The sequence below is a fragment of the Pteropus alecto genome, unplaced genomic scaffold, assembly GCF_000325575.1.
Source record: "Pteropus alecto unplaced genomic scaffold, ASM32557v1 scaffold461, whole genome shotgun sequence".
Classification (NCBI taxonomy): domain Eukaryota; kingdom Metazoa; phylum Chordata; class Mammalia; order Chiroptera; family Pteropodidae; genus Pteropus; species Pteropus alecto.
In genome coordinates this window covers 3,494,475-3,521,116 of record NW_006431079.1, presented here as the reverse complement: position 1 = coordinate 3,521,116, position 26,642 = coordinate 3,494,475, and the positions used below count along the sequence as shown (strand labels likewise).

Below are 26,642 nucleotides of genomic sequence, written 5' to 3'. Positions count from 1 at the left end.
TCCAAATTATAACACAGAAAAACAAGAATTATGAGGAAATCATGTTAGCAATTTTCACCAAATATACAGATAAATAAAAACAGATAAATAGCCATAAGTGGCAGTTTTCATAGCTAGATGATAAGGATGGAAGGATGGAAGGATGGAAGGATGGAAGGATGGATGGATGGATGGATGGATGGATGGATGGATGGATGGATGGATGGATAGACGGATGGACAGATAGATAGATAGATAGATAGATAGATAGATAGATAGATAGATAGATAGATGCCTGTACATATTTCCTAATAATAGAATTCAGGCACTAAAAGACCTAATTCTAAAAGGAAGGAAGGAAGGAAGGAAGAAAGGAAGGAAGAAAGGAAGGAAGGAAGGAAGGAAGGAAAGAAGGAAGGAAGGGAGGGAGGGAGGGAAGGAGGGGGAAGGGAGGGAAGAAAAAAAAGAAAAACAAAGAAAGAAAAAAGAAAGAGGAAAAGAAGGGGAAAAAATCTACAACCTTAGGAACTTGGTATATCATTGCAAGGTTGTGTTTTAATACCCCCCCAAAACACTGGCTGACTTGGGAAATCCAGTTACACTTCTAATTTCCAGTTTGTCAGCTGGCCAGGCTGGTGTACGCTGACAGCATCTCAGATGGAAGTGGTTCGTGGGTCAATTTATATTGAGGAAAGTTAGGTCTCCGGTCAGATCCAACGATTGCAAAGCACCTTTTGTCCAATAACACATTTAAATGCTTGCAGAAATGAGAGAGGCCCAAGATACAACAAAGAGGTTCTTCAGTCTGCCTCTTGTCAATGTCAGCCTGAATCTTCAAAGAATCCCATTGAGGGAAAACAATAAAATACTTTATGACAACAGATTATCATTTGAAATCTTTTTGGTTCCATACGAAAACATCAAAACACCCAGGAATCTAATGTCAGTGTACACACTCCACCTTCCAGCTTTCTTTGCACATTGAAAGTGTCGTAAAAAATCCATGACCCAATTTGGGATTTCGTAAATGGGATCACTGCCCTCAGCTTCACCATGAAGTCAGAAGTGGTTCTGTCCTTGTCCTGTAGGGTTCCTGAGCAACTCCTGCAGAGCGTCTCAGAGGCTCTTCTCTGTTTGGACCCAAAAAGGCCACCACTGGGACGTAACCCTTGCTTGGATCACTAGTGTGTTCATTTTTAGTAGCAGCACCGACCTCATCCATATTTTATCAACAGATGAGTTTCCCTTTTTGCCATTACCAATGATTATAAAACAGCACTTCAAAATTACTCATTTTCTAAAAACGCTTTTCAGGGCCATAAGGACAGTGCTCTGAGAATAAAAAGCTTTTCTAAATCAACAGTATTTGGTGAAAACTAACGATCCTTGTGGTATGAAGTTAAAGTTTTATTTCCTTTTTTTCTCTTTTTAATAAAATTAAGGCTCCAATGTTCTATTAAACTCTCATTGCTTATGTATATTATATTAAGGCTTATAAATACACCTGGTAAATTAAATTCACCCTGGATTGAATTAACACCTGCTATATGAGTTATTTGCTTTATGTAATCAGTAATCTCAAGGTTTCTCCTCTTTCTCTGGAAACACAATTTAAATATTAACCTAATCTTTAAACTGCTGCTGCTTCCTTCTGACATTTGGAAACCAGTCATCCATGTAAAAAAGGCAAATATGGATATATTAACGAAAAGGCAGCTTTTTTGAAATCTCAAGATGTGTAACTCAATGAATTGGGAAGATAGACGGTAAAAGCAGCAGGAAAGTTAATCTCTATGTCACTTTCTAAGGAAAACAATGCTAGTCATCTGCCAAGGTCACATTCGATTGGAGAGACCTGCTAAAGTTGACTGCCAATTTCAAAAGCATCTTTATATTTTCTTCATTATAATCTCTGGAAGGATCTGGAGCAGCTGTAGCAAATATGAGAGAATTTTAATTTTAAAAAACATATTGCAGTAGTGTATAACTTAAGTTGCAGGTATGACAAATCCTGCAAAAGGAACTAGGAGTGTGTGAGGAACTAGGAGTATGTGAGGTGTTGGCCATATCCCCTCCTTGACTTGCTTCAAGGGAGAGGGCCCCTGTGCCTGCTCACGTCCTGCTCAGCTGACAGCCCCTGGAGAACACGAAGCTTTCAAAGTGCTGGTCTTCAGCCTTTTCTTTTATGCGTTGCTCCTCTAAGGAATCCACAAGTTTGTCCCTCTGCTCAATCACTTGCATCATCTTGGTGAATATTTCTCTCTCCTCACTTAGATCTTTCTCATCTTTCTGGCTCTCTAAAGGAAAAAACAAAGCAATAACAATAACAAAAAAACACGTTGGTCCTCAGGTAAGATTTGGCCCCAAGAGAGGTCTTAGCCTGAGCATTCTTGATTGTTTTGGACTTGTTCTGCCCTTTAATTTCCACAGAGAAAATAAAGAAATGAATTGAACACCAGGGAACTGCCCTCGAAGCCACAGATTAGAAAAGTGGGTGCTTTGTGCTGCAATCAGCTCAGTTTCCATCTTGAGAATACACGTAAAGTGACAGGGGAGGACCCCTTTGTGAGAAAAAGAAGTTAATACCAGCCAAGCCCTACCAAGTTCTCCAAACTCCCCTCCCCTGCAAAAAGAAAGAATAAAAGAAACCCACAAAATGTATCTGAGCTATAGCAAGAAAAGTTTCTAAGTAAGCTATCTGCACCGATGGCTTCTATTGCAACAATGAGAATCCTTTTTTTCATTTGCAGTTAATGACAAATTGTAGCCCTTTGGGTAGAGATCAGGCAGAAGCAGATCTCTGGCCAATAGGTAGATGCTTCCAGACTGTGAATATGCTTTCTGGTTTTGTCTTTCAGAGTAAGCTGCCTTCTTCCTGAATAGCTGGGAGCATCTAATTGCCTGGGGGAGGTAAGATTGTTATAAAAGCAAGGGCAGGAGTAAGAAACAGGTACTGTAGTAATGACTTTCTGACATTCAAAATAGAATTTTAAAGCCAGATTTAAGTCTTGTCAACCAGATGATTGCCTTGGGAGAGGACTTCATAAATTCCTTTAGTGCTTTCCATCTAACCCACCGGGGCCTGGGCAGGGAGCCCAACACAGAGTAGAGAAGGTGCCACTGTCTGTCAAACAGGCTTAGCTCTGAGGCGGGGTCATATGACAACAGAGGAATAAAGAAACACCATTCCCTTTGTACTTCATGTTTTATGGGAAGGCGAGAGCCCTGTCTGTGCTCCGGTCTCTCCATTCTGGGTCCTAGAAGCCCCCATGGCAGCAGAAAATGTCGTATCAGTTGATGGGAACACTGGGGACCCAAGGACTCTTGCCCTGTCCTTTGTTTGGAACTCTGGGAAGAAGCCAGCAGGAAGGGCGCTTTATGTATAAACAGGGGGCAGTGCTTTGTGGTTGGGCAGAGAAGTAGGGTGTGAATGTGGCTCCCCAGATCTTGATCTGCTGTGTGTGGCATGGGTAGAGCCTAGAAGTGTCCACTTGCCCCAGAGCTGCCAAAGGCAGCTGGCCAGTGGGCCTGCTGTGGTGTCACCTTTGATGAAGAATGAAGTGGCCCCCCAGTGGACACTATATTGTAGAATGTCTAGCCAAGTTGAAGGGAGGACATGCTGAGGACAGTCTGAGTAAGCCAGGGAACACCCCCAGGCACCAAGCACATTGAGAGAATGGCAGGCTGTGGATCACACCAGCCACACACCTTAGCTGCAAATGCCAGCAGAGTGGCATCCTGACGACGGGGGACAACTGTGTGGGGACTCAACGAGTCAGCGCCACCCACACAGATTCCTAATGCCAGAAAGTCCCACAAACCTGCCTCTCCCCATTACCTGGCAGTCATCTTAGGGACAAAAGCAGAAGGAAGGGGTGGCCATCTGCAAGACTGAACATTTTCATCCCAAAGAGACTAAGCATTTCCTATAGGGACTGTTTAAATCATTGCATCAGACTAAGTTTACCAGAGAGGGATAAATAACATTCTTTTTCTTTCTTGCTAATTAATGGGATGAAGCTTTTGTGGAAGATGAGCTCAGGTACAGACAAAATAAAGAAGCTACTTTTTTTTTTTTGTATACTTGAGAGGAGTAAGAAAATGTATGACCATCACTCTTTAATAAGTTTTTTTTTAGAAAAAAGAATTGAAGGTGGCTAATAAAGTCTTGGTGGTATTTATTTTACCAACCTGAAACAGAGCTAATTAAAAATTTTATCAGATGTATAAATCAGATACCAGTTATATACTATGGTTTGTTAATTTAGGAATATCCCAATTTTAGTGCTTGTTATTCGATAATTAACATAGAGAAATTTAAAAATTCCTCTCTGAATTTTGGCTTGTCATTGATGGACTAATCTGAGCCCTTTCCAACAAATATAAGATGATATACACCACTTTCCTCTGTCCTGTGTAGTGCAGCTCTATACAGATTTCATTAGAAAAAGAATTCTATTGCTATAAAGAAAGAGTCTACAAATCACTGCTATATGGGAAAGAACAAGAGCCCTTGAATCTATGGTTGAAGTTCTCAGACTTAGTTTTCTTATCTGTAAAATGGGGGTGAAATATCTAAATAAAAATATTCATGATGATGACATCTAATATTTACTAAGTACTTGCCCCACAGATAGGTGCAAAGTTTGGTCCATGAGGTATAAAAAAATTATTTCACTTATTCTTTTAGACCTAGGTCTTAATATAAGAAAGCCATGCCTGGGTCTAGACCCACAAATACACAGGTGAAAAACAGCGTAAATATGCTTAGCTGGCTAGAGCCAGTGAATATGTAAGTCAGTATATCATGTCAGTTGAGTTTATTTCAATTTTCTGTCCTTCGTGGCGGAAACAGTTTTCTCACGTGTGATGCCCGGCCCGGCCCGGCCCATGCTGAGAAGGACGTCTCCCTCACCATTGCCTCTCCCAAAGCACCTGTGTCGTGGCCTTCATCGCACTGTGCTGTAACTGCTTGTCTGGGTGTTGGTCTCTGTAGTGAGACCACAGGGCAGAGTCGATCTTCTCTCTATGCCAGGCCCACACTAGATTCTCCACAAATATTTGTTAAATGGATGGATAAGTGAATGAAATGTGAATTAAAGACTTTGTTCCTTTGCCACTGGGATGGAGCAAGGTGCTGCCTTCATAGCCCAGGGAACAAAGCTAAATGGGGACTTGCTGGGCTGGCAGTGGTGGGCAGAAGGGAGGCTGGCTTGGTGCTTTTTTCTGACTCCGAGGCCGGAAGGACATTTCGCTCTGTGATTTGCAATGGTCTCTCTTCGACTATCTTTCTGGGGAAAAATGTCTTAACAAGGCCCCCAAACATATCACCATACTCACCCTCCTTGAGCATTTTTTCTCTTAATTTCTGCTCCAGTCTGCTTTGGTGATCTTCCAATTCTAGTTCTTGGGCCCTGGGGATGAGAAATGTTTAGACTTTGTAAATTCTAGAGGTTTGTGTAGACACATTGACAAATAAGCCCACTGACAGTAGCTACTGCATTCTTTTTTCCTTATTAAAACTGCGATCTAGAAATATCTCTAAACTAAAAGTTTTACTGCTGCTGGGGTCACTGAAGGTGCCAAGAAGGATTGCTGAGGCATGCTGAACTCCAGAGATGATGGGGAGTAGCTGAAAGTTGTGATGTGACCTCAGCAGGCTTTTGGAAGGCCACTCAGGCCACCCTGTAGGGATAGATCATGAGAAAATGACTAGAATAATCCGGAAAATGAACAATGACCATTTGAAACTCCTCTCTCTTTTAGGGGCAACATGACTTTAAGTGTCACCTCTAACCACTCCCCAGTCTCTGATTGTGGTGGACAAGAAAACAAAAAGGCAGAAACAGGAGTGTGACATTTCGTCCAGGTGGAGGCACTAACACTCAGACAACTATCTGGTTGTAGGATAAATGGATAGAAGACTCAGGGATGCTTTCAGTCGTCAAGCCAGAGTGCTGGGGACTCAGTGTTTCCACTGATAAGAACAACAAAGTTGAGAAAAGAAGTTAGTCCTTGGTGAAGGTCAGTTAGGAACTTCTTGATCTTTCAATGCCTACAGATATCCCATGCATATCACAGTGTGTGAGCTCCCCAACGCCAGGCCATGTGGTAACATGGGGGTCCTCAAAGCTTTGGAAATGTAGCTCTGGAGACCTTGGGGAAAAAGACAACTGCAAACAGAGGTGTCAGGGGTCAGAGGTGATAAGAAGTCATGTGATTCCTAAAAGGGAGATTATAGAGAAAGAAAAGTTTTGAAGGCAGAAGTTTGGGAATGCTTACATTTAGAAGGTAAACCAAAGAGGTAGAGCCAGGGGAAAAGCAAGCAAAGGTTAGAAGGATAAAACAAGAAAAGTAGCATCAAAGAAACCAAGAGAGGAAAGTTTTGAGAGAGAAGAGAGAGGGCTACAGAGACACTGAAGAGCTGAGGGCTGACAACTAGGTCTCCAGGTTTGACATGGTGGGGCCTCCCCTTCCAGCCCCACATGCTGCCAGTATCTTCTATATGGTGGGGCCTCCCCTTCCAGCCCCACATGCTGCCGGCACGTGTATCTTCTACAGTGTCAGGATCGCTTTGCTATACCCTATTGTTGCTGTCATTATTTTTACTACTTCTACTACTGCTTGGGCCAAGGTCCCTGCCTTGTTCAATATCCTGCCTTTTGTTATTGACACTGAACTTCTTTTGGCCCAGTGTGGCAGCTAATAGAGTTGAGGCACTTAGATTTCCCGTTAAGAGAGACCTTTCCGGGAGGAGTGTAGTGAGCTGAGTGCTACAGCAGAAGCCGTTCAGTGTCATGCTGGAGCCCATGCCATCCCTGGGTGGGTCCCTGCCAATGACTGAGGAGAGCAGAGGTACTAGAGCTGAGCCATTCCTGCCCAATTTTGGACTCCTTGCTCTGGAGTGCCCACTGGCCTGGCTGAGACTTTCTCACGGCTGCACTGCCGTCTGAGGCTCCTCGTGCCCAATTCTCCTTCCTTTTAGCCCTTTTACAGGTATCGGAGCTGCAGTGGGTTCAGAAGACATCCCTCTTACTCCTGCTGCCTTTCCCTTTCATCCTTCAAGCCTCTCCCTAATATATCTCTTGTACTTCTAACTCTATCTTGGCATTGGCTTCCCAGAGAACCCAGATGGACATTTCTCTTGTTCATCTATCTTCAAACTAAAACCTGTCCTTTAACAGAGCTCCTCCCTGCCTTTGTCTAGCTCACATGCCTGAGTTTGGCCTCTTTCAGAGAAGAAAGTTCCTTCTGCAGTAGTAACTGGGGAAGCCAGTCTCTGAGCAGCAGTAACACCAGCCAGCGCCTCCCTGACTCTCCCAGGGAGACCCTCTGCACTGACTGCTCCTTCTACAAACCTTCATGGAGCTCTTGCCATGTTTTCTCATTACTATCGTGCTATGTTGTTTATATGTCTGTCTGTCCTGAAACTATGAGATCCTAGAAGATGGGGCCTGTGGCCTTTTTCATCATTATTTCCACAGTACTCAGCACAATTCCTGGCACATAGAATTTGTTTGATACATTTTTGTTGAATGAACTTGATAATTTGAACCTGATTCAAAGCAGATGATATTGTTGTATAAAAAGGGCTTTGTAGTCAGGTGGACATGAACAAATTATTTAGTTTCTTTGAGTCTCAGCATGTGCATCAACTTCAAAAATAGTGATAGGAAAAAACAATTACTACAGATGACCCCCTCTTCCCCATTCCTGGCATTTTCTTCTATGTCAGTGGAGCTCAATGAGTAGAACTCCTGGCCTCCTCCTCTAGTCTCCACTCTTACTCATTTTCACCCCAAGGGATGTAACCTTAGGAAGAACGGACTAGGTAAATTCAGCCCACACCCTTTCTCTCCTGGGATCAGCCTGTCTGCAGTAAATGTATTCTCGACTACTCTGAGCCTTGCCATATGTCTAGAATAAGATTTCTCAATCTTAACACTATTGATATTTTAGGCTGGATAATTTTTAGTTAGTTGGGGGGAGAGGGTGTCTTGTGCATTGTAGAAGGTTTAGTAGCTCCCCTTAGCCTCTGCTTGCTAACTACCAGTAGTATCTGCTAGTTGTGACAACCAAAAATGTCTTCACATATTGCCAAATATCCCCCAGGTCGGGGTGTGTGTGTGTGTGTGTGTGTGTGTGTGTGCGCGCGCGTGCGCGTGTGCGTGTGCGTGTGCGTGTGCGTGCGCATATAGGCAAAATAATCCCCAGTTGAGATTCACTGGTCTAGGGTAAAAGCCTTGCCCTTAAGAAGCAAGTGGGTCCATAACCTTTTGTGACTATATAGGTATGTCTAATTCTGGGGTTTGGTTAGTGTCATGGGTTGAATGGTGACCCCTAAAAGATATGTCCATGTCCTAAACCCTGGAACCTGTGAATGTGACCTTATTTGCAAAAGGGTCTTTGCAGATGTAATTAAGTTAAGGACCTTGAAATGAGAACATTCTGGATTATCTCAGTGGTCCCTAAACCCAATGACAACTGTCCTTATAAAAGACAGAAGAGGAGAAGACAGATACACAGAGAAGGCTGTGTAAAGACAGAGGCAGAGATTGGAGTGATGCAGCCACAAGCCAAGGGATGTCTGGAGCCACCAGAAGCAAGAAGAGGCAAGGAAGAATTCTCCCCTAGAGTCTGCAGAGGGAGCACGGCCCTCCTGACATCTGAATCAGACTTCTGTCTTCCAGCACTGTGAGAGAATAAATTTCTGTTGCTGTAAGGCACCCAGTTTGTGGTAATTTGTTATTCTAGCCCTAAGAAAATAATATAGTTAGCAAGCCCACCTGGGCTCTTAAATTTAGCCACGCCATTACTGGTAATCGAGGTGATTTTTTTGATGTTCCATCTATTGACCTGGTTGTCTTATTCCTTCCTGGTTCAGAACCCAGCCAGGGGAGAGGAATAGAATTTATGAGACCTCTTCAAAGACCGCCCCGCCCCCGCCACCGCCCCCGCCCAAGTTACCTCTCAGGATTGGGATGAAAACGATATGAGACAGCATAAGCAAAGACACTCAGTAAGGAACTTCGTTGCTTTATATTAAATATCACTTTCTTTCCCTCCAGAATGGTGACTTTTTCAGAATGTGTTGAGACTCATCTCTACATTCTGATCCCCAAACCAGGCTGCTACCCCTCATTCAAAGAGGACAGTCAGACATATTTCAGTCCTTTCAATCCCTTAAAGACACAAGGAAGTGCCCAGGCAGCTCTCAACAAGCCTTTCTTGTGGTTCACACTCAGAGGCCAGACATATGCTTCCACGTTGCAGGTGACTGCAGGTCGGTGCCCCCGGTCTGGGTGACAGGAATGGACTGAAAATACTTTATCCAAATGCCCTCCAGCTTCAGACCCATTACCTTAAATCTATTTTAGCCAAAGGACTCCACAGAGAAAATACACAACTGAAAATTCTCTGTACTAATGCCAGCATGATATGCAAGACATCAAATATCAATTTGCGTCAATCACAATTCTGTATGCACAGGAGAAAAAATCCTGGGACTGCAACCTGGGAGGCTGAGCCACCCCACTCCCGCCCCCTCTGCCTTTAGGACTCACTGTTATCTGTGTTGCCTTACTTACATGATCAGTAGCTCTCGTTCATATCGCATTAATTTATTCTTCTCCAGAACCAGCTTAAACCATTCCTGCAAAAGCTGTGCTTCATCCTGTGTGCCTGAATCTGCTTAAGAAATCAACAGCAAATGGGTTAGATTGGCGTTTCTCTCCACATGATCAAACTGCTTTGGACTACTTTAGCAGACTGAAAAGGGCTCAGCGGGCGGCAGCCCCCTGACGGCCTGTTGATGCCGCAGGGTCATGGGCATGACAAATAGAACCCACCTGTGCATGCTCCATGGGCGGTCCCCTTGGACATTCAGAGCACTAATACTTTAGTTCCAAGGTCATATACCCTTGATAATGTCCTGGCATAAATGACTCTTCTGCCTATTTGTATGTTCTCTGTAAACCTTCTGTTTATGTATTACATCCTTCACTAAAGAAAATTGTCATAACCCTGCTGGCTACTATCTCCTCTTCCTTTTCCTTCCCCTAATCAAATGCCTACTGAGTGCCCAGGTGGGTTGTGTCTCTCTTTCGGGGCAGAGAAGCTCATACCACATTTGGTCATTAAAGAGTGACAAGTGGCATTTAGATTTTTTGCAAAAAGAAAAGGCAAATGATGGGGAAAATGTTATTAGCTTTGAGACTCATAGGAAGAAAGTTGTATCCATCCATACATTCTTATAATTTAAATTATGACCTTTATGAAACAGAAGAATAACCATGAGAAAATTGGCACTCCTTTTAGATACTCAATGTTAGATGCTAAACGTATAGATATTAAAATGTTAAAAATCTGGGCATATTTGACAAGCAGCAATATTGAGATGGCTTTCTAGTATTTCACCCTGAAATGAGAACAGGCTGTCTGTATTGCAAGTTTCATGGCCATTCTAGAAGGATATATACTGGAGGGTCCTGTACGCAGAGGGGGAAACAATGCAGACAGAAGATATTTGTTACTTTGGGCAATTGTTTAATCTCTTGGAGCCTCTGCTTCTTCATTGGTTAAACTGAATAATAAGACACACAGGCAAAATAATAATAATGAGCTACTGTTTATTATGCAACTATTATGTGCCAGTCAGTGGGCTATGTGCCTTACATGCACCATCTCATTTAATCCTCACAACAAACTCACAAGTAGGTTTCCTTATTATCACCACTTGATAGCTATAGAAACAGAGGTTTAAAAGGTTAATTTGCCCAAGCTCACAGTAAGTGGCAGAGCCAGGGTTTGAACTCAAGTGAGCCTTATCCTACGCCCGCACTTTTCACTACTTGTGTAGCATGCCCTCCTCCTTCTCCCTCCCTCCCTCCATTATCCTCCTCATAGGCATGTAAGGTAAATAATGCCTCTAGCACATCGTGTTACATATAGCAAGTCACCCATAAAAAAGAGTTCCCTTTTCTCCCTGTCTCCTTCGCCACCTTTTTACTGGTAAGAAAAATGGGTCCAGAGAGATTTATATGCAATGCTCCGAGCTATATATTTAGTTAATGTGCAACCAATGCTACAGTGCAGGTCTTAACTTATGGTGAATTCATTCATTTGTCATTTATTCATTCAACAACGCCTATTTACAAAATAGGTGTTGCATACTGCCTTAGGTACTGGGGGTACAGTAATAGATAGTGTTATGTATCACAAGAAATTTGAAGATAGTAAAGCACAGGACTTGCTGAAAGGGTATTTATTGTTAGGTAATCTTTTGGATCAGATGGACCCAGAGAAATAGAATAAAACAGAACATTAGAAAACAGTCACCACAACAAAGCAGCAAAATAAGACTGTGGAAATACAAAGAAGGGAGGGCTTTCCCGGTCAGGGCATGAGATTGAGCTTCCTGAAGCAGGTGGTGTTTGAACTGGGATGTTGAAGAATGGAGAACACTTTGAGAAGAAATAGTGATGGGAGAGGACTTTTTCAAGAAGTGAGAACAATATGAGCAAAGGCAAGGGGATGGGCCAGAGACAGAGATGGTAGAGACAGAGATGGTTAAGGGCTAGGGAGGTACGGAGGGGTGGGAGTGTGTGACGATCTCATTGTAGAGGCCCTTGAACATCATGCTCGGGCTCACGTACTTTATGCTATAGAACACAAAGGGACACTTTGTATTCTATAGAACATGAAGGGTTGAGTAGGAGAATGATATATAGAGTTTACACAGGAAGGATTAAAGTGGGGAGAGAGGAGGGAGGGAAATAAGATGTTATTCTTTCTTAGGTTTCTTGATTGACTGAATGAATGAATGAGTGAACAAACTTATAAACATGTTGAGTACCAATGTCTCTGTGGTGCTGAGGGATGGGAATAAATAAGCATTAGTTCCAGCTCTTCAGGAAACTGGGAACTTGCGGTCCAGTGAGAGAAACCAACACTATATGGCCAAATGGAATACAATGCACCTCTGTGCTATGCAACACAGAAAGGAAACAACAAATCTTGGGTGGAGGCAGTGTGAAAAAAGCCTCAGAAAAGAAAACAGCGAGTGAGTCAAAACGGATGAGCAAGAGTTTTCTAGAGAGAGGAGGTGAAGAACAAGGCATTCTAGGGCATTAGTTTTTTAATAAAAGAATGAAGTATATTGATTAGAGATCATATATAACATAGATGTTAAGAGCATAAAATTTAAACTCAGATCTGGAATCAAACTTCCATTCTTCCACGTACCACCATGCGGGCCTGAGTACTTAGCCTCCCTGAGTCTCAGTCTCTTCACTTTCATGAAGATGCCGTGGGACTGTTCACACAAAGACCTTAACCCAGCCCTGGCACATAGTATAAGCTCAATAAATGGTAATGGTCATAATTCAAATTATAAAACATACATGGTGGAAGAACCCTTAGGGGCCATCTGTGACAGCCATGGAGGCACACAGCCTCCCACTCCTTCCATTGATGGCAAAGAAGCTCACTGCAGGGTTGTGAACTCTAAGTATTAGACACTTCTTTCTATTCATCTTTGATGGGCTAGCTGCTAGGCAGAGTCTAGTTTTGTCCTCTAGAGGAAAATAGAGAACACATACTACATATTTTACACAAAAGATATTCAGACATTTCAAGACAGGTCTCATGAACTACTGAACTGTTCTTTTTTCAGAGTCAGCACCTCCAGGTCATCTATTATTTTGTCATAAAAGGGCTGCCCACCTCTGCTTGCCCTCTAAGTTTCCAGGATGCTTCTTAAAGAAAATGCAGAATCAAAATATCCACAGCCTAGAGTAGAGAGACCCTCTTGAAGCCTTCTGTGCCCTGGGATTGCAGAAGTCTCTTTAGCAGCCATGTCTCCAATGGGCTGTTACTAACTTGCAAACGAATCTCATCTTCCCACACAAGTGATGGTGAAGTCTGATGACTTCATGTTCTATTTATGCAACTGACCTTTTTCTTAACCTAATTCAAGACTTTATATGAATCTTCTTGTTTATTTAGTTCCATCAAGGGGAAATCTTTTGAATATTGTATCCATCTGACACATTTCTCCTAGATTTGAGATTTCTGCAAAATTGATAAATGGGCATGTTGTACCTTTATGCAATATTGAAAAACAAAATTTCAGATGAACCTAAGAACAGAGCCTTCTGGCCCATTAGAGACCTTCCTCACCCTTTGGGTGACACTGTTCTAGAGACTCTAAATATATTCAACTGGTATCATCTAGCCCACATTTCTATGTCTTATCCATTAGATCATTATAGGAAACTTTAGTAACAAAATAATTTCCTGAAATAAAGTTTCACAAATGTCTGCCATGTCCATTGGCACTGTAAACTTCACAGCTCCACCCAGAAAAGAAAATGACATTTGTTTTTCACAGCTTCTCAGTAAATACCAGTGGTTCCTTAGTAATCTCTAAGTGTCTTTCTAAATGTTCACAATTTCTTTAATAATCCTTTCTAGAATTTTGACAAAGATCAGAATTCATGTATCTTTCTCATGTGAAAAGTAGAAAACGTATTCATCTCTAGTCTTTAGGCTCTGGAATTCTACATGGGTTTTCAAATACTGAGGTTATTTCAACACCAGGGGATTAATTCAGTTTATTTGACAAATTCTGACAGTAATGTCACATCCAAGACACTACTCGATGTATGTATCATCTTTCACCTGAGTTTAGAATCCTGAATTCATGCTCTCCCATTTTTCTTCTGGATAGTTGTTTAATATCTCTAGATTGAGGACCATTTGCCTTGAGAAAGAAAACAGAAAAGCTGAGAGTTGAAAATCCTGCTTTTCTCCATCACGTAACATGATACCATCTGCTTCAGCACAGGGCTTATCCTTTCCTTGTTCCCGGTCCAAAAGAAACAGCACTATTTTGCTGTCTTCAGAGTATTTTTTGTTGTTTTTCAGATTCAGCCTCTTTGCTGCATTATACCCACAGGGCCCAGCCAGACTTTTATCCTGGATTACATGTCCTTTTTCAATCTTTCTTATGTGTACTTCTAATCTATCAGCAAGTTCCCCGTGTAGTCACACTGACAGGTTGAATTGAATTAATTTTCCTTTACAATGGAATAATTTGCAATTTTATAGCCTATAGTTCATTTTTTCAGAGTCTTCCTTTCCTCAGTAGTCAAAATCCCTTTGGGGGATCTTTGAACATGGACTCCCAGGAAATCTGCCTTCCCAAAGCATTGGGTACAGGTGACTGTGCCCAGGCTTGCCTTGCTCTCAATGCCAGTAGTGCACTGAGACTTTGCTCCACGATTTTCCTTAACTCACTACCATCCATCAGATAGCTTCCTTATAGGTCCTGATGAAGCCTAGACCAGTGTCACCTCTCACTGTAGATGCAGTAGAGTGGAGTGGCAGAGGGCCTGGGCTTTGAGGTCAAACTGACCTGGCTCATCCAGGTATGAATGTGTCCTCGGGTAGGTAACTTCACATCTCTCTGCTTCGGTTTCTTCCTGTGAAGAATGGGGATGATGATAGTACCTGCCTCATAATTGGTTATGAGGATTAATGGAGATGATGCATGTAAAATGCTTACTATAGTGCTTGGCACATAGTAAATGTTCAGTAAACTGTACTGTTATTACTATCTTGTTTCTTCCAGTGTCTAGTTCTATATAGTTCCATGTGGATTACTTTCTGTTCATCTTTAAAACTCTGGAGTATAATCCCTGACTTGATTACACATGCCTAAAGTTTATCTTGTAACTTCACTTGAGGTTAATAAAAACTCTTAAATAATTTTTTCTTTTCTTTTCTTTTTTCTTTTCTTTTCTTTTTCTTTTTCTTTTTTTTTTTTTGCCCCATGTAAATGAAAAGGTCCTTGGCTGGCTGAATCATCAGCACCTGCTTGGGAAGAGCCGAATATGCTGTGCCTACATGGATTGTTGGCTCAGCCATGCCTCCATCTGGTTCTGTGGCTGCTGTTGAATTGAAAGCCCTTCCAGGGCAGAGATGTGACTCCCACATCTGGGAACCAGAATGGTCGAATGGTGCAGCCAGAAGGCCAGCAGCCCCAGGCTGTGACTACAATAGCTCAGTTACCTAACCCTTACTGCCACCTCTGCTTGAGTCCACCATCCACTGCTTCTTTATTAGCTTCTGTGTCCTCATATCATGCTTCTTCTTAGACAAAATACAAGGTTTCCACTTGCTCAGGTGAAGCAAAGTAATCAAAACTCAACACGAAACAACTTTTTATTAATGAAATTATTTAAATTGACTGTTTTTCTCTGAATGAACTTCCAAAGATACGAAGCAAATTTGGTTACTCCCTACTGAAATTCTTCAATAATTCCCCACAGTCAAGTTCAAATCACGTAGCCCGACAACACTTAGTCCTTGCTTACATTAGAGCGACTAACACTTAATGGGCAATAACTCTTTTCCCAATGAATAATAACGGAATAAATGAACAATCTATTCTTCAAAGTCATGGCTTTTTAACCTTTTTGTTGCTGTTGTTGGTAATGCTGAATACTTCTCTGATTATGTATTGGCGTGTGGTTTTCCAAGTTGGGTCTTGTTTTGCTGTCTGGTTTTCAACTATCTAATTTGTTAGATGTGATTCCCTACCTCCTTAGAGTCTGTAAGAAGTCCTAATTTGGTGTTTGTTACAATTTTGTCAATACTCTCAAAGTCTTCATTGATGATCTGGGGCATAAAAGGTCATGAGAGTAATTGCAGTCAGAACCTTTGGTACATGGGGCAGGGCACCTCCCCTCGACTGGCTGCGTTTCAGCTCCTGTCTCTTATTTCCTGGCGTGAGGTCAGCTCTTAACTCCTGTGTTTATCCATAGGCATATTTCATTTAAATCTCTAGCCAGGCCTTCTGTACCCAGAGCTCTGGGTATATTGACCTCTCTCAGGCACCTTACGTATGATGGTGATAATCCAGAAAGCTGTACTGTGGGCCTGGCCTGATTCAGTCTTGGCAAAGCCAGGATGCTGGAAGGCAGCTTGCAATTCCATTCAGGGAGTCAGAGGCTATAGCTGAAAAATAAAATTTCTAGTCCTTCCTTTTTAAATACTTTTTTGTTTTGTTTTGCTTTTAACTACATATCTATTTATTATAAAGTTTTTCTTGCTTTTGAATTTCATTGAAATATCATACTGTATATAGTTTTCTAAAACTTGTTTTAAATTTCATATTATGTTTCTAAAATGCAGCCATGTTGCCATTCATTTTCACTGCTGGGTATATAATATTCAGTTGTATATAACACAGTTAATTAAACAATAGTTTATCCATTTTCCTGTTAAGGGATATCTAGTTGTTCTTAGTGTTTTGTTATGAATGATGCTGCTGAGAACATTCTTGTATATGTCTTCTGGTCCAGGTGGGCAAAGGTTTCTCTGGATTATATACTGAGGAATAAAATTGTGGAGTAGTATGTTCAAGCACGAAGCCAAATTGTTTTCCAAAGAGTTGTGACTCTTTACACTCCCACTAACACCAAATAAGAGCCTCTCTTGTTCCTTATCCCTGCAAAATACTTAGTAAAAACTTCTATAAGTTTTGATAATTTAAAATAGTTTCCCATTGCAGTCTTAATTTATACTTTCCTAATTACTAATGAATATTTTACTGTGAAATGTGTATTTATATCATTTGCCTATTCTTATATTGAGTTGCTTGTCTATTTCTTATTGATTTGTAGGAGTTCTTTACATATTCTAGAACACTGCCTCTTTTTTGGTTATATTTGTTGTCAATATTTTTTCTGAATTAGTGGTTTATCTTTTCTTGACAGTGTTATAGACTACCAACTTGAGGTCAACAGATTCTTAACTTTTCAGGTTCATTTTTTATATTAAAGCTTTTAAATCTTTGTGAAACTGATTTCTTTGTATGGTGTAGGGTAAGGCTGAATTTTTCTTTTTTTTGGTATAGAAAACCGATTGTCCCAGAATCACTGATTTCCCATGATCTATAATGCTACAGCAGGCTTACCTCAGGTTTTCAAATATGTAAGATTATATTTAGGTCTTTTGGTGGCCTTTAGTAAAGTATTAAAATTGACTTCATAAAGGTTGTGCACACTTTTCATTAGATTTATTCCCAGGTACCTTATGTTCTTAATGTTAATGATATATCTTTTTTAAAATTTCATTTTCTAACTGCTTGATACTAAGATATAGAAATGCAATTTCTTTTTAAATTTTGATCTTATAGCCAATCACTATCATATAGGCTCCTTATTTTTAATAATTTGTTTGTATATTCTTTGGGTTTTCCATGTGGATAATTCTATCATCTGAAAAAAAAAAACCCAAAATTTGTTTCTTCCTTTCCAAGCCTTATGCCATTTTTTCCTTGTCTTAATACATTGACAATGTTGACAATGACAATTGCTCCAGGACAATGTTGAATAGAGAAGGTGATGGTAGGCATCCTTCTCTGATTATTGATCTTTAAAGAAATGCTTCTAATATATTTTACTATTCAACAGTGATGCTTGCTGCAGGGTTTTAGAAGATATTCTTCAAATTAAGAACATTCTATCTTCTTCTATTTCATTTTTGATAAAAGTTTTTATCCCAAATGAGTATTGAATTTTGTCAAATAATATTTTCTTCTATTAAAAAATCACATGGTTTTCCTCTTTAATTTGTTAATATGGTGACTGTTGAATTACCCTTAGATTGCCAAATTTTGAAATTAGATCACATGTTCATTATATTATTTTATCTTTTTGTATTTTTGCTATACTGGGTTTATATCTGCCCTTTTTATTCCTAATTTATTTTTGTCTTCTATCTTATTTTTAAAAATCAATTTAAGAGATTGCCTTCAGTCTTATTAGTCTTTTTAAAGAACCAACATTTCGCTTGCTTGATTCTCTCTATTTTATCTTTATTCTCAATATCATTTACTTCTGCTCATATATTTATTATTTTCTTTCATTAGATTTATTTTGTTTTCCTTTTTCTAAATTAAATTGGACACTTAGTTCATTAATTTTCAGCTTTTCTTCTTTTCTAATAAAAGTACTTAAGGCGATACCCCTAAGCACCACAGTCACTACATCCCATACCCCTAAGCACCACATTTACTGTTTTCTTTTTCATATTTAGTATATTTAAATTTCCAAGTATTTATTTTTGATTTGTGAAAAATGCATATTTTTACTTTCTAAATGCCAAGTATCTTTGAATATTGCTCAGTTAATTATATTGTAGTATAGAATGGGGTCCGTATAATAGAGTCTCTGAGATATACTTTGTGAACTAACATGGTCAATTTTTATAAATCACTACATGAAATAGAGAAGAATATACATTCTCTAATTTGGGGGTGCAGGGTTTCTAAGTGTCCAGTAAATTGAGGATATTAGTTGCATTGTTCAAATTTATACTAATGTTTTGTCTGCTTGACTATCATTACTTGAGAGATGCACTAAATTTTCCTGCCTTGATAATAGAAATCTCTCTCTGTGGTTTTATCTTATTTTGAGCCTATTATAGTCAATACACACACATTTAAAACTCTCATATCTTCTTGGGGAGTGGATCATTTAAAAATTTTGTGGTGACCCTGTTTATTCCCAATTATGGTTTTGGTATTAAAAGCAATTTCACTGCTTTTAATATAATTACCCCAGCTTTATTTAGTTAGTATATATTTTGCTATCCTTTTACTTTAAAACTTTCTGTGTATTTATGCTTTATACGTGTCTGCTAAACAGCTTGTAATTGGGTGTTGTTTTGGTCATTAACTGTCACTACTATTACTGAGATATAGGCTTGTTTCTTCTACCTTTGTGCTATCTTTGAATCTTTGTTTTTTTCTATGCTTTATTTCTATTTAGAATTGAGTTGGGGTTTTTGTCTTATTGATTGTTTTCTTCTTATTCCTTCTCCGTCTGCTTCAACCAACTGATTTGGAAGTTATACATTTTATTTATATTCTTGTAGTGATTACACTTAAATTTAAATAGGTATTTTTAATATCTTAGCAAAGTCTAAATTAATCAACACTTTAGCCTCTTTTTAAACAATATAAGGACCTTGGAATACTTCTAATCACTCAACTCCCAACAACTAACCTCTATTTTAAGTATAACGTATCTTTCTTAGTACATCACAGCAGGAAGGTCATGATGTTAAGTTTGATTATGGTTATGCTGGGTTCAGGTTAGGGTGGTATTGCCTCTTCACTTTTACATTGTTTTTCTCCTTGATCATTTTTGTATGCATTTTCCTATTTCTATGAGGTCGGAGTTCTTTTCTGACCATATCCCTCTGTATTATGTGGTGAAATTATAATTTCTGTGCTTCCAGTTTTATGGCCACCCTGTATTCAGACAATCAGTCTCCTCTAGGACCACAGAAGGATCTCAGCCCTTCCCCTGCCCTGATGACCTTTCAGAGCACAGCAATCAGCCACCTGTAATGACTGACGAGCCTTGAACTGACTGCTTTGCAGTACAGGTATGAAACAAATCATTGTGAAAGGTTACCTAAAAGATGTCCATTCCCTGAAATTTGTCCCCAAATTATGGCAGGCTGTCAGAGAAGTACACCTCAGAATCAGTATTTTGTTCTCATTGTTGAACTTCTTTCACCAAAAAAAAATTTTTTTTTGGTGGGGTTAACATTATGAGTCTAATATGGACCAAGCCTGTGAAATTTATCTATTTTATGTATTTTAGAAACTAGTGTAAATATCTTCTAGGGAGTATCATTATACATGAATGTGAACGAATGGACAAATAAATAAATGCAATCTGAGAAATCGCTGACCATCTAGCCGTATTTTATAATAATAGGGGTACGAAAAAAGAAAAGAAATTAATCTTTTTGAACATGTATTACATGCTAGCCAATTTTTAAGGTGCTTTACTAACATTATTTCATTTAGTCTTGTTTTTATACCATCCCTATAAGGTTGGTATTATTAGTGCGTTTTATAGGTGAGAAAGTTTAGCACGAGGTAACTTCTGCATAATGACCACATTGGAATTCAAACTCAGAAGTGTGTGACTTTAAGTGAATCACAGAGTTGTGGCAAACCAACCCAAGTTCCTTGCTTGCTTAGCTATCAGTTTTGGAGTCTTGTTACTCCTGGCCATTCTCTATGAATGGCATGAGGATTCAAACTCAGGAGCATCTGACTCTAACATGTGTTCTTTTCAAGACACCTCACCATTACATTATCCAGGAAATTATTATTCCTTCTGTTCCTCAGCAGCAGTCAAGATAAAAACCACAGAGTGTAAGCCAAACTACTTCCCTCTTCCTGACTAGCTTTTCATTGCAGTTTCTCTGGTCATAATGTGTACTCCTGCTGCCACCTCCTGGCAGCCTCATGTATTCTGATTTTTCTTTGTAAATCCTTCCATGTTTATGAAGCAGAAGCCATCTGGTTCTTAAAAAAAAAAAAAAAAAGCTCAATGCAGACAACCATCTGGTAAACCTTCCCTGAAGCCTTTAAAGTTATAAAGGAGGAATAATTCCCACACACCTCCCCGGGGGATAAATCCTTCCTCCTTCAAAATCGCTCTCAGTTTTCATCAGATTTTACCTGTCTCCAGGTATCGAAAGAAAGCACAAATTCTGTTATGCAGACTATCTAAATTTGAATGGTGGTCTTTTGCTAAGTTGGGGTATTCCATGGCCCCGGTACATAACACTGAGCACAACGTTGACATCCGAGAAACCAGTAGGTAACAGGGCCGTGACCAAGAAGAGTCTAAGTAGCTGGCAAAGCTTGGGTTGGTCTCCTTACAAAAGGTGAGGCCCAGGGCAATCAGGCCACTGCATATGCTAGTCCTTTACTCTGGGCAGCCAGGACCACCAGGGGGAATCCATTCCTTTGTCAAGGACATCCATGCATAGTGTGCACATGCACGCGCGTGCACACACACACACGCACATTGCAGAACATAATGACTTGTCTTCTGGGGTGGATTGGTGGATTTTTCTTTGTTTCCTTTTCCTTGACAAAATGGGGGAAAAACCCTTCCCGGGGGCGGGGAAGCTTATTTCTGACTGTTGGGAAAAAAGAAAGCAGGAATTGTTGTCACGACAATTAGGAGCTCATCAAAGCCTCATTTTGCTCATCAGCCATCATTGCCCTCCGTCCCGCACCCCCGCATGTTCCTCTAATTCAATGCCTGCCTAATGAATAACTCCTAGGAACAAAAGACCCTTTCAGGCTGGCGCACATAATTATTAGAGGAGACTTGCATAACTGTCGCAGACTACTCATGTTTTCAGGCCTGTCTCTAAATTTGGTTATTCACAACCTTTATAACTCAGTATTATTGCCTAACTGTGATCATTTTCTAATTATCCTAATAATACCCATTAAATAATTCCCATTAAATTACTTGAGCCAGAACAGCACAGGCCAGCTCAAATACAACTTAACCTAATAAACATCGGTCATTCATTAAGCACCAGGGCAATCTCTTAAAGGGGCTGAATAGAATATTAAACTGTAAAGGAGTATTATTATTGCACAAATGTTATTACAAGTTAGAGTGTATTAATTTTGATGCCTGGTTTACAGATCTTCCATTTGGTTTCCTTTGGGGCCTCTCTCCATGACTTCACTCTTTCAGTCTTCAGCCCCTGGTTGATGTGCCTCTGTCACCCACACAAGGACAATCAAGGAGGAAAAGACCCATAAACTCAACAGGGGAATTAAATTACCAAGGGCATAAAGAGAATGAATGGAATCCATCTTCTGGCCAGGTTAGCACACCTCTGAAAATGCCACAAGCTGCCCAGGTTTCTTTAGCTGATAACTCAAAATAGCCTTTCTTTACATTTGGGGTGAGGGAGATTTTCAGAAGCTTTAAAAATTTAGTTTACAGAATTTAAATCTCGAGCACTAAAGATTAGAGAGTCAATTCTTTAAAAGTGTGTGTATGTGCATATTTAGTAATATTTTGTAAAGTAATATCAGGTAGCATTTATTGAGTGCCTACTATGTGACAGACACTATGAGAGACACTTTTCCTACCAATACTCTTCTCAAAATGACCTGGTAACGTGGAGATTATTAGCTCCATTTTTCAGATAAGGAATCTGGGGCTAGTGAGGTTAAATGATTTTCCTAGGAGCACACAGCCTAAATGCAATGGAACAGCATTTGAACCCAGCGCTCTTTGATGCCTATAATACTTCTTGCTCCTCACTATGCCACGCTGCCTCTCCAGCAAAATAAAACATGCCCTAGTTTTACCCGTTTATCCTTGTTATTTCTAAGGCTCTCACTGAAATCAGTGGATTTTAAAGAAAAGTGCCAGAGCTTTCTTGATTGAGAATATGACCAAATATCAAGGAAGGGCAGTTGACTGTGCTAAAGGTCTCAAAAGCAGTTGTAAAGCCAGTCAGTGACTCTCACTCCACGCAGCAAGAAATAGCTATCATTTCTGTAATAAAGCCTACTTCTGATGAGTAGATTTTGGTTTTCTCTGCACGGAAATGCAGTGTATTTTAGTAAGAAAAACAAAAGTTATTAATCGTCTATCTCACAGCCAGTATACGAAGGCTTTCACATAAACTGTTTTAGCCAATCCTCACCACAAATCCAAGAAACAGATATAATTATCACTCTTATTTTACAAACAAGGAAACTGAGGCACATATGGGTAAAGTCAGACCCCAACATTTCCCTGATATTCAGAGACAAATTAACCATACAGCTGATAAAGCTGAAACCACAGAACCCCTCACTTGGATGGGCCCTTCCTTGCAAGGCTCTGGGAGCAGTCCTCACAGTTTCGAGGACATGACTTTGTATGAGCTTCAGGCCTCACAAAATCTGAGTTTGCCCCTGCTAGCGTCATCATTCTCGAATAACTAAGCTTTTAAGAGAATTGAAATCCTAACCCTTCACTATGTGTTTAACAAGTAACACATTATTTTCATGGTTGTACAGACAGATACGTGTTTTTGGTATTTGGTTTTTCACACTTTAGATCCAAAGTACAGAATGCTAAAGACATCATCACATCACACAGCTAAAGATCTAAAGATCACACTCCCCAGAAGATCTAAGGGCCCCTTCCAATTCACTAGCCACTCAGCCCCTGGGTGATTTCCAAAAAAAATATGTTGATTTCTTTAAGTCATCCCTCACCACAAAACCCTTCACTGGCTCCTCATTCATTAAGGCATTTCATATCTTTTCGCATTTTACATATGGCCTTTGCAGGTGCTCCTCCCTCTGCCAGCACAATCTCTTCACCTCACTAGTTAACTCCTGTTCCTCTTGTTTCTCATCTTAGTAGATCACCCCTTCCAGGAAGCCTTCTTGACTACCCCTCTTCCCAGATCTCAGTTAGGAATTTCTTGATTCTGTTCCCCTTGCACCCTAATGCTTGCTTCTATCACTGCACTTGTCCTCCTGTATTGTGGTTTATTTCTTTACATGTCTGTCCCTCGACGGACTATAAACTTCTCAAAGGCAGAAACTGTGCTATGCTCATCATTCTAGACAGACTATCTTCATGTCCAACTTACGGTAAGTCTTCACCAGATAAATTCTGTTTGACTCTGAAGCTATCCACGGAATAGTTATCATTTAGTGCTTTATTGTGTACCAGGCAAAGTGCTGATTCATATTTACACATATATGGATTAAAAAATTATATACATATATATTCTTCTTTAATCCTTACATCAGCTCTATAAGGTAGAAAACCATTATTATCCCATCTTAGAGAAAAAAACAAAGTTCATAACAATTTAGAATGTATGTGACTGGCCCAAGGTCACATAGTGAGTAAAGGGAGAAACCAGGATTTTGACTCCAAATCCGGGCTTTGAATCACCACCAACATTGCTCGAATGCCCAAATACTTCTCCAGAATTTATCTTAACCTCTGAATTGTAAAGAACATTCGCACTAGCAGAGGATAACTGGATGGACCAGAAACCCAGTGGCAAGGCCCACAGGCAATTTCCAATGGAACCGCCAGGTTGATTGGGAAAACGTGAAGCAGTCATGGATTTAGCACTGCACGTTGCTGTTGACAGCTCCACAGAAAGGGACAAAGAGTCCCTGTTCCCCCAGATGGTTAAACCGGCACTGTTTTCGGACCACAGACAGGGCCCAGGCGGGGGGCTGCGGATCCGCCGGGAAGCCTACCTGCTTCTCCTCTCAGCGCCTTTTCCAGCCTCACGCCCTGGATCTCGGAAGCCCTCTGCCGCTCCTCCACCTCCTCCAGCTGCCTCTGGATGGCCTGCAATGCCAGGATCTTATGTCATGTGGAGATCTCGATGCGCAGAGTCACACAAGGGGGCCAATTCTACCACTTATTTTCCCAGAGGAAGAAGCGCTTTAACTTGTGATGTCACCTTCTTGATTAACTGGGTCAGAAGCTCTGAATTCTCAAACAACTAGAACCTGACATTTTCCTTCTCTAGTATGAAAACGTAAAGCAAGGAGTCTGCGTGTAAGCTCAGTTTGCCCCAAGTAGACATTAGAATAGGCCCCTTTGACCAGGCCAATCACCCAGGTCTGCTCTCAGGCAGAGGCTGCGAGGCTAGGCAGGTGGTCCTCATGGCTCCTGGACCCCTCAGAGCCAGCCTCTGACTATGCGTATGGCAGAACCACTGGAGCTACAGCCACTACTCAGAGTAAGACAAGGGCTCTGAGGCCAAACACAGGGCACACTCACATTCCATTTTCCTACAAAGAACCAGCAGATCCCTCCCAAGAAGCTTGTCTGGAGCAGGAGACCTGGGCCAACTTCTGGAGCTGGGTGTTCCTTTCTCGGTTCGTCCGGCTCCTGTCTTCAGTTGGAGATCGTATCTATTCCTTCCACATCATGATGCCCAGGGGTCTTTTACTACCAGTGTACGTGGCTTTGTTATTAGCAAGTTATTAAGATACAAGATGTTTACCCCATTAAGGGGCAACCTCACACCCTCCCTTAGACTCACCACGGGCACCTATTAAGGTTTGGGGCCATGACTGGGTTCGCATTCTCACGTTTACTTTCCCCACGAGCTATTCCTCTCTTGTGTATATTAGGAAGAAAAATCATTTTGCACATTTTGTTCAGCCCATCAAGTTCCTCTGCTTTCAGACACCATGCTGCTAAAAGGTACACCTCTTGGCAGAACAGACTTTGCACCTGGCAGGCCAGGTATATTAAAGGAACTGGCAAGTGTCGGGGCAGGTAGAATGTGGGTGTATTTCCTCCTCTGCCTTACTCCAGCTCTCTCTTGCTTCCCTTCCTCCTTAACTCTGTATCTTTCTGAGTCTCCCCTGGATTCAGGGATACAATTCACAAAGCACCTCCAATATGAAGAGGCCTGAGCAGGAGTGGGACCTGAGTAGCCTCCTGGCTCTCTCGTGCTGGCTAAGACTGCTTAAGCCCCAAGCATAAAATCTGAAATAGATGGAAATTCTATCTAAAATTACTTGTAATTTCACGCCCATTTCCTGTCTCTCTTTTAAAGATAATTATATCTTCATAAATCCATCTCTTGCTGGCATGGTATAGAATTGCTAAAGGAAGGAAAACAGTTAAATAACTTTATTACTGATTACTTTGCAATTATGGCTACATGGTTGTTATGGATTGAATAGAGTCCCTCCCCCCGACCCTCAAATATTCATATGCTGAAGCCCTAACTCCCAAAGTGACTGAATATGGAAACAGGTCCTTAAAGGAGGTAAATAAGGTTAAATGAGGCCATGAGGGCCCTGATTTGATAGGACTTGGTATCCTTATAAGAGAAAGAGATACCAGAGATTGATCTCTTTTACTCTGTATGTGCACAGAAAAAAAAGGCCACATGAAGACACAGTAAGGCAGCTATCTATAAGCTGGGAAGAGAGTCTCCACCAGAAACCGACCCTGAAGACATCTTAATGTTGGACTTCCAGCCTCCAGAGCTGTGAGAGAAAACATTTCTAATGTTTAAGCCGATCTATGGTATGTTGTTAAGGCAGCCCAAGCTAGCTAATATAGGGGTTATTCTTTAGGAACTAGGGACGAAAATCTCAAAGATTAAAAAAGGCTGCAAATTAGAACTCAAAAGGCCATCATAATCCTTCTCTTATCACCACTTATTGTCTGGAGTGAAAATATAAGGAGGGGAAGTTGCTGAGTTTGCCCATCCCTATCATAAAGACTGATCTTGTTCTCAAAAGGGAAAGTTGAAATGTTTCAAAGAAACCTGTTTCAGAAGTTGAGAGTGGACAGAGGGGGGTTGATGGGAATTTTCCCTGTCCACTAGGTGAAAGGGGTCGCTCCCAAGTCAGTCACTGTGAAGGGTAAAGAAGGTTGGATTCAATGACTTCCTCCTTGTCAGAAACAACTCACAGGACTACCTGGCTAGATAAACGGAATAACTGGAAAAAGGCATGTAAGGGTGCATTGGATTGAAATGAGTGGTCGTTCTAAGTCCTTCTGTCCTAAAACCTAACTGTCCTTCAAGGCTAGTTTTGAGGTTCTCAGGGAGAGGGAAAATGCCTTGCCTTTTTGTTTCATTTTGCCCATCTGCGATAGAGGTGGGCAGATCAATCCGAGCAGAAATGTTTGGAGTAGGCCAGGAAATCTGTGTCAGAATGCTGGATGCTTATGTTTCCAACTAGCTCTGAAATAAAGACAGTTCCTAATAGTTGTCGATTCAGCAAAGACACTTTCAGGAAGTTGGGGAAAGAG

The 26,642-nt window shown here is 40.7% G+C and overlaps 1 protein-coding gene across 3 annotated transcripts in view; it reads right to left on the bottom strand.

Moving 5' to 3' along the window:
- Positions 1-409: 409 nt before the first annotated feature.
- MICALCL (MICAL C-terminal like) overlaps positions 410-26,642 on the bottom strand; it is a 55,703-nt gene continuing 29,470 nt past the window's right edge. For 2 of the 3 annotated variants that reach the window (XM_025038590.1, XM_025038594.1), the window contains 4 exons: positions 24,113-24,206; positions 9,567-9,669; positions 5,320-5,393; positions 410-2,276 (listed from right to left, as the gene is read on the bottom strand). In XM_025038590.1, coding sequence (XP_024894358.1) covers positions 2,092-2,276; positions 5,320-5,393; positions 9,567-9,669; positions 24,113-24,206 — 456 coding nt within the window. In that variant the 3' untranslated portion in view covers positions 410-2,091. The remainder of the gene's footprint in view (positions 2,277-5,319; positions 5,394-9,566; positions 9,670-24,112; positions 24,207-26,642) is intronic. The other variant, XM_025038591.1, reaches the window with a different exon arrangement.